This window comes from Filicampus tigris, chromosome 19 (assembly GCF_054856515.1).
Source record: "Filicampus tigris isolate MCC_2025a chromosome 19, RoL_Ftig_1.0, whole genome shotgun sequence".
Taxonomy (NCBI): Eukaryota; Metazoa; Chordata; class Actinopteri; order Syngnathiformes; family Syngnathidae; genus Filicampus; species Filicampus tigris.
Genome location: NC_141235.1, coordinates 13,287,010 through 13,301,128, shown reverse-complemented (window position 1 = coordinate 13,301,128; position 14,119 = coordinate 13,287,010). Strand labels below are relative to the sequence as shown.

The 14,119-nt window shown below is 37.6% G+C and overlaps 1 protein-coding gene across 4 annotated transcripts in view; it reads left to right on the top strand.

Moving 5' to 3' along the window:
* exoc6 (exocyst complex component 6) overlaps positions 1-14,119 on the top strand; it is a 71,010-nt gene that overhangs the window by 23,230 nt on the left and 33,661 nt on the right. For 3 of the 4 annotated variants that reach the window (XM_086016819.1, XM_086016818.1, XM_086016816.1), the window contains exons 7-19: positions 3,644-3,794; positions 3,869-4,024; positions 6,769-6,837; positions 6,967-7,050; positions 7,528-7,574; positions 7,723-7,843; positions 10,620-10,691; positions 10,773-10,870; positions 11,786-11,891; positions 12,128-12,237; positions 12,738-12,849; positions 12,928-13,062; positions 13,268-13,447. In XM_086016819.1, coding sequence (XP_085872945.1) covers positions 3,644-3,794; positions 3,869-4,024; positions 6,769-6,837; positions 6,967-7,050; positions 7,528-7,574; positions 7,723-7,843; positions 10,620-10,691; positions 10,773-10,870; positions 11,786-11,891; positions 12,128-12,237; positions 12,738-12,849; positions 12,928-13,062; positions 13,268-13,447 — 1,441 coding nt within the window. The remainder of the gene's footprint in view (positions 1-3,643; positions 3,795-3,868; positions 4,025-6,768; positions 6,838-6,966; positions 7,051-7,527; positions 7,575-7,722; positions 7,844-10,619; positions 10,692-10,772; positions 10,871-11,785; positions 11,892-12,127; positions 12,238-12,737; positions 12,850-12,927; positions 13,063-13,267; positions 13,448-14,119) is intronic. The other variant, XM_086016817.1, reaches the window with a different exon arrangement.

The window sequence follows — 14,119 nt, the reverse complement described above, 5'->3', positions numbered from 1 at the left end:
TCCCGGTCATGTGGTTACCATACAGTGGGAAGTAGTGGATTTGGCTGGCTCCAATGCCTGCTTTAAGATAAATAAGACCATGTCCAACCTCTTTTAACAAAACACGACCAGCTTTATTACTGTGAAGGTACTGATATGCCTCACAGCTTTTGAGATTGCTCATTCACTCACGTCTGATGCCACCGAGTTTGGAAGAAAAACGTGTGACTTTACTTGTCGCTGCCTTATTTTTTATGTCATCCTCCTCCCCCGGTACAGCAAGAAGTGGGATTCAAATGTTTTCTCTTTATAAGCTGCAACAACTGGTGTTTTCACATTGTTAAAATCTGTAACTGTCATAGGAAGTGGACTCACGCAGTTTCCATCCATCCATCCATTATCTGTACCGCTTCTCCTCACAAGGGTCGCGGGGCGTGCTGGAGCCTATCCCAGCTGTCTTTGGGCAGTAGGCGGGGGACACCCTGAACTGGTTGCCAGCCAATCGCAGGGCACACAGAGACAAACATCCGCACTCACAATCACACCTAGGGGCAATTTAGAGTATCCAATCAACTTACCATGCATGTTTTTAGAATGTGGGAGGAAACCGGAGTGCCCGGAGAAAACCCACGCAGGCACGGGGAGAACATGCAAACTCCACACAGGGAGGCCGGGGCCGGGATCGAACCCACGACCTCTGAACTGTGAGGCGGACGTGCTAACCAGTCGACCACCGTGCCGCCTTCACGCAGTTTCCATGTTAATAAAATGTCAGTTTCGCTATACTGGATGTCCCACCCATAATTTACGCAAAGCTCATGGGGCGAAGGAATGAGGTGGATAATGTTGTCTTTGTTATTGTCTCTATTCATGCTATATTGGCTGTCTTTTTTTATTGTTGCCGATCGTTAGTCCTTTATTTGTTAAAGAGTCTTTGAGTGTCCAAAAAGCACTATATAAATCAAACATGCAGTGCCTGATCGCAACGTCGCCGCCAGAAGCATCACTGAGCTGAACTGCATTTTAAAACAGCAGTTGAAGCGCGTGTGCTTTTGTAGCAAGTTAACAGCTTGCCGATCACTTGATACGTGATAGACAGTGGCTCCTATTATCATTAGCATCTAGCTTCGTTGCGCTCAGCGCAGATGAAAGCCTTCAATCGCCGAGTTTCACCATGGGTGCGGGTGATTGTCTGATCCTGTACCAGACATTTGGGTTTGATTCATGTTGTTTCTCAACAATCAGTCTTGTATTGCCTTATTTATTCATTTTATTTAAAACTCAGCGGTCAGCACCGGTGTTGGGGTAACATATTGCAAAAGTAATGCGGTACTATAATATATTACATTTAGGCAGAAGCGAAAAAATATAACGAGTTACCCTTTACATTTTTGTAATATTATTACATTTACTGAGTCTTGTAATGCGTTACAAGTTCGGGGCAACAACACCAGGGCTGTGCAATTAATCGAAATTCAATTACAATTACGATTAGTACACTCTATGATTACAAAATTGGCATAATCGTAAAAACAAATTATTAATATGCATTTCTATCCAACACACTTTTTACTTGTTTACACAAGGAAATCCTAATTGAAGTTATACATTTACACCTTTTTTAAAATGTTCTAATCACTAATTTTTTACATTTTGTTTGGCCCAAAAGGAACTGGCATAATTGTCGTGTTTGAAGGAAATTTATTTGTTGTTATATTTTTTACATTTAAACATTTTGTTGTTTTGTACCTTAAAAATAAATGATCGTTTGAACAATCGTGATTTCAATTATTTCCAAAATATTCATGGTTAATATTTTATCCATAATCAAGCAGCCCTAAACAACACACATTTATCAATAACATAATGTAAACAAGAGAGCAATCAAATACTCCACAACTAAGCTAATTATCACAATCACTTCTTGACTTGCTGGAAATAGAATGCCACAAATTTGCATAGATTGCCCATACCTTCTCTCTTCCAAATGTTTCATTTGTTTTTACACGATGATTTTACACGGCATTTTTAATGGCTGAGAAGTTATTGTTTGTGACACCAATCATGGTTTCATAAAATAAAATGCAAAACATATTCTCAAAATACAAGCAGGAACAAACCTAAGTAAAAAGCAGCGAATAAATTGCAAAGAAATAAAAGTCATTCGTGCTTTCTTCCAATATTTATATTGACAAATAAATCATATCAATCGTAAGTAATGATCTCCCACCATGGAACATTTAACATTATTGTCCACACTTTCTAGTTAAATATCCTCATTACAAGTTAACTTTCAATAACATTTTTATCTTTCATGAAGTATTTTGGATATTGAATTTTTTTTTTTTTTTTGCCGTTCTCTCCAGATTTCTTGTGTGCTATTTTTATTCTGCTCTTATAATGTGATTTTTACTTGATCTTATAATGCTTACTAATTTCTTTTTATGTTTTGTACTTTATTTCACCATCTTTGTCCTTAACTTCATAAGTCATTTAAATAACATTTTTCTTTTTACTCTTTTTCTATCCCTTTTGTAATCCATGGCTTTTTAAAAGAGTGGCATTTCCTGATGACTTTTTTCAATGAGCAATGTTTCTTCATACAACCCCAATTTCATTGAAGTTGGGATGTGTAAAATGTGAATAAAAACAGAATACGATGATTTGCAAATCATGTTCAACCTGTATTTAATTGAATACACTATAAAGAGTCAATATTACAATTGCAATTGATTGCAATTGACAGGAATGCATCATATGCAATATTGGGGTCTTCATTTGCATAAACCTTCACTTTTGTGTACATGCTAAATGCTTGCTGTTTGTGCTTTGTGATCCTATTCTTTATTAAGTGCTTTGCCGCCGTCCTGTGGCATACCACAATTACAAACCCCTTTTAAGGGGGGCATCAATTATTCACTGATTGTCGCCATGTGTGGTGTGGCTAGTTCGCTATCCCCCAAAAAACAACGGGGGTTCAATCTAAATGAATTGGCTGTTCCAATACTTTTGGAGGGAACCTTTGGCAAGCAGTTATTTTCAGTCAATAATTGTAGCTTGTGGGTAAGTAATAGTGATGGGAAAATGAAGCTTCAAATTTGTTTACTGAACCAGTTGTTGACTCCTCTAGTTGGCACTGTTGGTTTGGGTTTAAGAAATGACGAATCCGTGTATTTTCGGCCCAATATTGAACAGACTGCTATCTAGAGGAGTCCAAAAATACACAAAACTGGTTAATGAAGCAAATTTGAAGCTTCATTTTCCCATTGCTAGTAAATAATGTTTTCACTCTGAAACATGGACTCCAAAGCCAAGCTCAAGCTCACCTATTTGCTTATTTAAAACAAAAACCTTTCTTGGTCTGGCTTGCATCTTTCAAAATGCAGTCCTTGCTGAAATATGCAAAAACTACGAATTTGTTCCAAAAGTTATTAATGCTCCGGATTATTTGATAATTTACACCAACTTGTGCTCCTGTCCCTCCTGACTGACTTGTCAACTTATAACGGCAGAAAACTATTGTATAATCATCCGTCAAATGCTTGGCATGTGTGGTGAAACGTGCACAAAGTTTGTTGTGTTGACATATCTTGGTAGGGAGAGTCTCAATTGCACTACGAATTAGCATTTTTTTAAAGTAGTAGTTGTACTGTGTCTCATGCAGAGTAAGCCAGTATAGGTTCTGTCAGATCATGGCTGAAAACCTGCCCCGACTGAGGGAGGAGATAAAGGAGATCTCCATGTCTGACCTAAAGGACTTCCTGGAGAGCATAAGAAAGCACTCAGACAAAGTTGGAGAGACTGCCATGAGACAGGTTATTGGATTCGTGTTCTCAATCATACCCCAAATTCTGTGTTTGTCGCTGATATGATACGTTTGTCCATCCAGGCACAACAACACAGAACCTTCAACAGTGCTGTAGCAAAGCAGGCCAGTGCGGGCCACTACACTAAGCCTTTGTATTCTCTCAATGGTCAAACGCACACGCACAACAGTCTCATGATGGACGATGACGCAGAAGATGAGGATGATGCTGATGAGGAGGTAATGAAACTGTGCTTTTCATGTCATACTAGTTACAGCGACTACAAATGAAGTACTGCGTAGAATGACTCATTATATTTGGAATACAATCCTGAGTCATTGCCAAATAAACATTGTTTATATCTATATTCATAACATATACATTTTAATAGGGTTGGCTCGAAATAATGTTTCTTTGCAGAGCAGTTTTGCTTTCTAACTTTGCAGATCTTTTTTCTGAAGGTTATTCCTAGGAAACTGAAGTAAGGGTTTTATAAAATATGACAAAATAATGAACGGACAATTGGTTTTCTTTTTTTGTTGAATCAACAATTTTTTTCCCTTTTAAAGCGGAAGTCAACTCAACCTTTTTTTTTTTTAAGAATATGTTCAATGCAAGTTCACGAGTTGAAACGGGGCATTTGATAAATATTGCATTTGTGGAATAAGTGTTAATCCACTCGTTTTTAGCCATCTCTGAGGATGGCCATTTTGTCTTCTGCTCGGCTCAGATTCAGAAAACTGGTCAGCCGTGATTGGTCGTTGTGAGCAGTTGTGATGTCATTTTCAGTCGACAGAAGACAAAATGGCCGCCCCCAGAGATGGCTAAAAACGAGTGCATTTTGCTGCTTAATTTATATTCCATCAACGCAAAATTAATCAGAATGCCGTGTTTCAACGAGTGGGCCTGCTGCGAACATATTCTTGAAGAAAAATATGTTTGGGTTGACTTGCGCTTTAAATTGACATTGTATATAGCAGTAAACTTGATTTCCTTGTCTAGAAGCAAAGTTAAATTGATTAAAAAAAAAAGCTCTACTGTAATGTAGTTTTATAAAGTAAAATGTATTTAAATTAATTTGAAAAATACTTCTTTATTTGCTCTATGAATAGCTACAAAAATTAAAAGTACACAAAAACTATTGAATTCAATTTAATTTTTAATAATTCAATCTCAACTTTTTTCTGCTAAACTGAATTTAAAATGAAACAACACCGAATCACACCAAAACGCACCAAAATATAAATTTACATATGTAAAATTAAAAGGGTATCTTCTGTAGGGTTGGGCACCGAGAACCGGGAATCGAGTGGAACCGGGACCATCATTATGGTTCTCCCGGTACCATTCAGATTTTAGAGCGTCGGTGCTGGGTTTTGATTCCTAGTTAGCCGCACAGAAGAAGCACAAGAAGTAAGTCTGATTTAAAAAATAAATAAATAAATAAATAATTAAAAAAACAAAACAAAAAAAAAAAAGGAAAAAAAAGTCAGTCGCCCTTCGCGGGGTCGGTGATCCTGCCTAACCCTGCCCGTCTCGCTCATTCGGACAATGCCTAGCCATAGAACTGATGCGATGCTAATGCTAAGCTAATATTTATCTTATAGCATACACAGCTGCAACATATACTATACATATACACATACACTTAGACTGCTTAGATTATATAGACTTTCCTTGCTTGCCCTGAAAATGTAGCGTTATGTTTGTCATATATATTTTCTTTCTAAAGAAAGACAAGGTTGGCTAACCTAATCAGTTAGTGTTCAGTAGCATGCTTGCAGCAACAGCTGCATTATTGTATTGTCTTGAACTTTTAAAAAATAAAACTATTGTGAAAAATAATACTGAATAATAATACAAAAAATTCTATTAAAATAAATACAGTTTAAAAACAGCCCTTTGAGTAATTCATTATAAAGTTCACAAACAGTAATAAGTTCATGAAATCAAAGAACAGAGAAGTTCATGTGATTTGTCCAAGAATAACTCCTATTTTTGGTTAAGAATCGTAATCGAGAATCGTTAGGAACCGGAATCGAATCAAAGAATCGGAACCGGAATCGTCCAAATTCAAATGATGCCCAACCCTAATCATCTGTCAGAAATCACTTTAAGATTTCCTCTTTGGCAAGGAAAGCACAGTGTACATCAAGCAGCAACAGCTGCATTAGAGATACTAGCACCTTCATTACATAATATTATAGAATATTTTCCTTGTTTTTTTCCCTTGCACACTCTGCATTCTGCATTTGCACTGTCAATAAAGTTTAAATGTGTCCTTCGTTGTCTCTCCTCTGTGTGCTCTCACTGGCGCCACTTGGACTCATACAGTCAGTGACTAATTGACAATTAGTCAGTGGTAATTACTTTTCACGGTCGGCGTTTGATTATCATATTTGCTATTCATTGTGTCTTAATGAGTCCCAAGATATAAATTTTGACCGGCAAACTGCGATGCAAAACCGCTTATTTCGAGCCTTGGGCGAGTACCGATGCCAGGTATCAGTATCAGGCTGATACTGGTCCTATTTCAAAGTATCGGTAACATTAAGGATGCCGATACTAGCCACCAACACTTATGCTACAATCAGATCAAATCCATTTGAGCGTTCCGCTTCGCTTTACTCATTAGGGCAAAAAAAAACCCTGACATCGAGTAAGTCCTCCTTTCCAGTAGTTGTGCGACAGAAAGACAGGTCTTTGTTTGTACACATATGTCATTGTGTTAATTGAAATTTTACAATGATTTATCTATTTATTATAAATGTAAAGTACTATTGGTATCAGAACTTGGTATCGGTGAATACTCGAGTGCTTACTCGTACTGCTATCGGTCTGGAAAAAAAGTGGTTTCAAACATCCCAAATATTTCATTTGAATGTCATGAAAAAGGGCAATGAACATTGTTTACATACTTTCAGCACACTGCTGTTGAATTAAGAGAAGATCTGAAATTTGAGTTGTGTTTTTATCTTTCCAGATTCTTACAGCTCAGGATCTTGTGGACTTCTCACCTGTTTACAGGTGTTTACACATTTACGCTGTGCTGGTATGTTACACAACATCAAATTGTTTTGTAGTGCCAGACCAAGTTTTTTAATGAAGGCACTAAAGTTATCCTTGACATTCATGATTTTTGGACATGATATGAAAATCCTTAACATTTTTGTTTCTGCAGGGAGATCGAGAAACATTTGAGAATTACTACAGGAAACAGAGGAAAAAGCAGGCCAGGCTTGTTCTGCAGCCACAGGCTAACATGGTGAGTAACACAGGTAAAAGTTAATGGTGTGCGATACTGCAAGATTTTGTATTGAATAGTGTTAAATTTATCAGCCATTTTTAAATATAGTCTCACTTTTAGTCCACTTTAAATCACGCTTGTTCGTTTTTATCACATTTAGTCAACCTCATCACATTTCATTTGGTCAAGTTTTAGTCGACTATATATGGAAGCCCATTCTCGCCAGTGAAAAAAAAAAAATTGTATCCCACCAGTGAAAACAAAGTATGTGTGTGTGTGTGTGTGTGTGTGTGTGTGTGTGTGTGTGTGTGTGTGTGTGTGTGTGTGTGTGTATATATATATATATATATATATATATATATATATATATATATATATATATATATATATATATATATATATATATTTATAATAGGGCTGGGCGATATGAAAAGTATATCAGAATATAACTATATTTAGAATCGCTTTGTAAGTAATAAATGTCTGTGTGTCTAGCATGAAACAGTGGAGGGCTACAGAAGATACTTCAATCAAATTGTAGGGTAAGCTGTATTTTATTCCCCCCACTGAAATTTACAACATATTTTTCCCCTTTGATTTTCTGCAAAAGCTTGATATGAACAGCCAGATGCCATTTTATTCATATTAAAATTATGACATTTCAGTACTTGTATGTGTATACATCATTAGGTTCTTTGTTGTGGAGGACCATATCCTCCATGCCACTCAAGGCTTGGTGACCAAAGCTTTCACTGATGAACTGTGGAATATGGCCCTGTCCAAGATCATCGCTGTGCTCCGCACACACTCGGTAGACTTCTACACACACATGCATGAACATGTCTGCTTTTGGTCTCTTTATCCTGGAAGAAGCTTCTTTCACTAACCTTTTTACTGCACACAGCTAAACTCCTTTGGTTTTCCATTAACAACAGGCAGTGGACGGGATGGGGGCAGGATCAACTCAAATTGTGCAAGCGTCTCGCAGCGAGTGGGGTTCTGGTGTAACATTTTACGAGTGGCCAGTCTCGGCCACAGTTTTGCTACGATTCAAAATATTAATTGTCGTTCCATGATGCGGCAAAGTACAATCTTGGGCTGGGCGATAATTCAATATCAATATATATCACGATTGACACATGATCGATGTCAATAGAAATTGCCTTCCATAAAATAAATCAGAAAGCATTCCCGACCGCGGCACTGTGCGTAATGTTGGCATCGCGCAGCCGCTTCTAAACATGTTGAAGAAGCAGTTAAACCAATGAAGTAGAACGCAGAAGAAGCATACAAACTAAAGAAGAAGCAGCAGCTAAACCAACGACGAATGCTGTAGCATACTCACGCGGAGCGAGACATTGCTGTAACTTCGTTCAAATAAATGACCAGTCCAATCCTTCAATTCTTAGAATAAAATTATATCAAGCATACTAACCCGATTAAACACCACAGAATGGAGACGTGGTGTACGCACGCAATAACCCAAATTCGTTTTTGTTTTTTGTTTTTTAATTTGGGGTTTTAAAATTTCGAATATCATGCCTGGGTTACTCCCTTTCCAAACCGAATATACGTGCATGTATACGGCAATCGGAATATCCCAAATGCACGAAACGCTCTGCGCATGCTCAACTGCAAGGAATCCTGGACTTTGTAGTAGAGGAAGTGCTTGTAAGAGTGGTATCCTTGCCGTTGCGGGCCTAACCTGAATACAGTGATTCCTTTGTGGCGTACGTAATTTCTGTCTCTATGGCAAAGATGACACAGTGTGTATACAGACACATATAGACGTGGTATAAGTCCTTATGTCTGGTGCGCAACTCACCGGAAATACGCAAACAGAGAGGTAAACAATCTGAGTTGAAACCCAGAGGCGCAACGCGGTGTCACACTTTTGGAATACGGAGGAAACCGACTGAATATACAGAAATACGTTTTATTGACAGCATCAAGTAACAAGTCCGTGCGTCACCGTTTCAATCAGTTTATTCAAATGCTGGTGTACCTCTGCCCACTCTCGCATTCAAACGGGTTTTTCCAAATGTTTCAGAAATCAGAATTTTGACTGAAACCCGAATATTGACTGCATGTTAACGTAGTCATTGAAGGCTTTAATGAGAGACAGATTACAACAATAACAACAGATCAAGATGGTATATTCCTGACCACTGGGCTCCAGTCACTTGTAAATTACCAGGAGGATTATGCTAACAGGCCAGAGAATGGGCCGCACAGCGTGGAGTCAGTTTGACAAAAGCCCGGGTCACCCCCCTACTGGCTGCCCTTTTTCTGGAGATAGACACAGGCAGCTCCACATTTGCAATTATCACATGGTAAACCCAGAATAAGTATTTCCCTAATCTGTCGATGTAGTTTGACTGGCACATCTATGTGACGCAAGACTCACGAAATAGATCATCCTGTAGCTATGACAATCACATTTTTTTAAGACTTTGCCTTCTCTCTGTACTGGATAAACTCATCAATTGTACTGGCTGAGAAGAATATTGTGGGTCTGAGCAAATAATCTACCACACTCAAACATATTGCAGTACCTGTGCTGCGATTTGCTGTTGTTCATTCCAATTTCTAGCTGTTTTGTTTTTGTGTCCATGTTTGTGTTTGAGTAAACAAAGACTCATTCAAGCGAAGCTTTGTTCATTCGAGTCTTTGATTTACAAACTCCCGTGATTGACAGGGTCCTTATATCAAGGTTAAGGAAGCTTAAGTCAATCCAAACATATTTTTTTTAAGAATATGTTCCCAGCAGGCCTACTAGTTGAAACACGGCATTCTGATTAATTTTGCGTGTGTGGAATATAAATTAAGCAGCAAAATGCACTCATTTTTAGCCATCTCTGGGGGCGGCCATTTTGTCTTCTGTCGACTGAAAATGACATCACAACTGCTAACAACGACCAATCACGGCTGACCTGTTTTCTGAATCTGAGCCGTGATTGGTCGTTGTGAGCAGTTATGATGTGATTTTCAGTCGTCAGAAGACAAAATGGCCGCCCCCAGAGATGGCTAAAAAAGAGTGGATTAACACTTATTCCACAAACGCAATATTTATCAGAATGCCCTGTTTCAACTCATGGGCTTGCATAGAACATATTCTTGAAAAAAAAATGTTTGCGTTGACTTCCGCTTTAAAGATATGGAGGGATTCTGCCCTACCCTTTACTGAAATCTTTCATGCATTATATTGTGATGCTACCTTTTCCAAGTTTTGAATTTTAGTTTACTGTAGTGCCATTTTTAAAGATACGCATCTATTAGAGGCTTAAATAATTAATTAAATAATTGTATAGCTTTCATTTGGTTGTTGACTTGGTTTACTTCACAGAATCAGATATAAGTCATCGGTTGATGGTAACTGTGTTCGATAGTAATTACTGTGGCAAACAAATCGTCCAATGTGAAGTAAATAAACGTTAAATAATTAAATAAATGTCCACAAATTCCAGTTAAAATTGGACTCTACTAAATGGAAGCCTAATAAAGAATGTGTTGCTTTTTTAATTGTTCACAACAATCCTTCCATCATTCCGACAATCCACATAATGTCCTTTTTCCCCCCCCCTCAGTCATACTGTGAGGACCCAGACCTGGTCTTGGAGCTGAAGAACCTTATTGTCATTTTTGCGGACACACTACAGGTTATTGTTTTGTTTCCCGCCTCATTCAAGTGCTTAACTTCATTATGTGATTTAATTTTTTGTTTGCATGCATACATAAAGGGTTTTGGTTTCTCTGTGAATCGACTCTTTGACCTGCTGTTTGAGGTTCGAGACCAGTACAATGAAACTCTACTGAAGAAGTGGGCGCTGGTATTCAGGTGGGTGTTTGTGTTTCCATTTACAGGCACTTGTTTTTGTCCCTGTATTGTTGATGTAGGGCAGGTACACCAAACGTGAAAGGCTATGTTCTATTGTTGCTGTTTTGTTTTTTTAATTTGCATTTAGTTTCCCAAATTCAGTCTCAGCTGTTATGCTTCTAATGTTAATGTTTGCAATAAATTTGCCACCCATTTTACAAGCTGGCCACTTTGTGAGGAGCTTGAGCTAGTGTAGTTAAAATTTCGGGAATCATGCTGGGTGTATTTGAGTCTGTGGATTACCCTAGTCCTGAAGGGGGTGAACATAGTCTAAAACCTATTACAGCTTGGACAAATTAGGATGATCTGAAAAATTTTAATTAATTCAAATTTACAGCTGTGTACATTAGAAGTGTAAATTGTAAAAGTTATCTGGAGTAACCGTGAGACGACTGCTGCCCCTAAAAATTACTGAACAACAATAAAATGACTATGAATTACTATTGACTAATAATTTAAAAACATCTGTGATTAATTAGTGAATGTCTGTGAAGTTCATGTGAACCAGAAAATATAAAACAACTGCAAAATAAGAACACTCACAAGGATCTTATACACAGACGCTCACACACATGATGTCACTCACTAGGCCACCCTCCATGAAGACACACATCCAGTACAGTTCAGCTCTGCTCAGTAAACACATTTTCACCTGTGACACAACGGTTCAAGCTTGGAACAAACCGGAGCAAAGAATTGTGCCAAATATGTCTGGACAGTGGACACATGTGCATGTCATCATAATGATTGCACATTTCAAGCTGTAACCTTAACCATATGGAATGGAAAGTGTGAAATTTGAATGCAAAGAATTAAAAAAAACAAATCAATGACTTGCATTTTACTGAAGAATGGATTCATTGTGTATCTATGCAGGGAGATCTTCGAATTGGACAACTACAGTCCCATACCAGTGGAAACAGACGACGAGTATAAACTGGTAGTCAGTCGCTTCCCATTTCACGATGCAGAGATAGAGAAGGTAAACATGAATTCTATGCAGTAATTGTGCTGTCTTACTGGTTAAAACAAGTGCTAGAAAGTTCATCAAGACATAAAAAAAATGCTCAGAAACCTTTATTACAAATTAAAACCATTGTCATCCCTGAAACGTTTTATGCAAATATGAAAGACAACATTGTTGAAGTGCACAGAACAGATGAATTTAGATATTATTTTGTTAAAACTCTATTGTTGTTTATTTTTGTTTGTGAGTAGCAGGATTTTCCCAAGAAGCTGCCAATGTCCCAGTCTGTGCCACAGATATATATCCAAGTCAAAGAGTTCATTTATGCCAGCCTCAAGTTCTCTGAATCACTTCACCGCAGGTACGTCTCAATCAACTATAAATACACAACACAAACAATTATTTCAGTAATTCTCTCTGACGTTTTGACTTTTACCCTGCATTTTTCTCCTTTTAGATAATGTTATAACTAGTGCTGTCAATCGATTAAAATATTTAATCGTGATTAATCACATTTTTTCATAGCTAACTCATAGTTAATCACACATTTTATTTACTGTAAAAAAATCCCTTGATTTTTCTGTCACATTATTTTCTTGAATTTTAATACCCTTAACATGAATAAGAGGATTGATTTTCTTATGCAAATACTTTATTCAAGAGAAGTCAACCCAAATATATTTATTTTCAAGAATATGCTCTATGCAAGCCCACTGGTTGATACAAGGTATTCTGATAAATATTGCATTTGTGGAATAAGAGTTAATCCGCCTGTTTTTAGCGTCAAAAGGCGTTGGGTTAACACCGATAATAATGCGCAAAACTCACACCCCTAGTTATAACACAACTGCTTTCATCCAGTTCAACAGAGATTGATGATATGTTGCGGAAATCAACTAACCTGCTGCTGACAAGAACTCTCAGCAGTTGTCTGCAAAACCTCATCAAGAAGCCACATATTGGGCTGACTGAGGTACAAACAAAACAGTGCCAGTAAATGTCATTCCCTACCTTCATGTTGAGTGAATGTGAATTTGTCTTGTCTCTAAAGTTGGTGCAGATCATCATCAATACCACCCACCTAGAGCAGGCCTGCAGGTATCTTGAGGAATTTATAACAAATATCACCAATGTGTCTCCTGAAACGGTGCATACTACAAGACTCTATGGCCTGTCTACTTTCAAGGTAAGGACTGCTCATCATTTCTCAGTAGATATGATGTATTTGAGTGTTTTAATCCCACTGTACATATTTTGTTCCATTTTAATTCTACTTTGTTTTATCGTGGTAGAAATATCATTTTTGTAATGAATGCTCTTGCATCCCTTCCTGCTGCTCCAGTCAAAGTTTATATACCGTATGTACTTTTTAAAATTTTGTAAATTTCCAGGATGCCCGCCATGCTGCAGAAGGAGAAATCTATACCAAACTGAACCAGAAAATTGATGAGTTTATCCAGTTGGCAGATTATGAATGGAGTATGGCTGAGTCTGACGGTCGGGCCTCAGGTTATCTCATGGACCTGATAAATTTCCTACGATCCACATTTCAAGTCTTCACACACCTCCCGGTGAGTTGACCCTTCTTTTTAACCTGTGAACATATTTGTTGTGACTGCACAGCCATTCTGTTGAGAAAATGTTCTGGTCTCTTTTAAAACATTTTGTTGCAAAAATGATTGCATTTTTGTTGACACTATGTTCTTGTGTTGCTGAAAAGCCCACTGTTTTTAATGGTTACACAACATGTTCTTCACATATCTATCATCTAAAGTGTTTTTTTTTCCATGTGGAAAAACAACATAAATGTCTGGATGTAATGGGAACATGTGGTGTGTTATGTTGATTTGTCAACATATGCATGGCAATACCTTCCTTACTTGACAGCTCTTGTATGTCATCTCTGACTGCCATTTTAGCATAGTTTATGTTAGCATAGTGCCAAGGTATTGGTCAACAGTTTTTATGCTTTTGCAATTCCATCCTGTTTAGCTCCTTTTTACTAAGCCTTCTCCTCCCAAACATCCAACCAATGTCTGCCTTGTTCCAATTGTTTTATTTTTTATTTAGAATATATACTGCCACATCCCCTCAAAAGTACTTTTTCTAATAGTTTCCCACCTGTTTTATTCCTTAAATAATTTGCCTTGTGTTAAGCACGCAATATCGCGTTACTTGAAATTTTCCTCCTCCTGTCCATTTATTCTTGCCGCATTTCTTTTCCTGTCCTTTCCCTTTTTCCC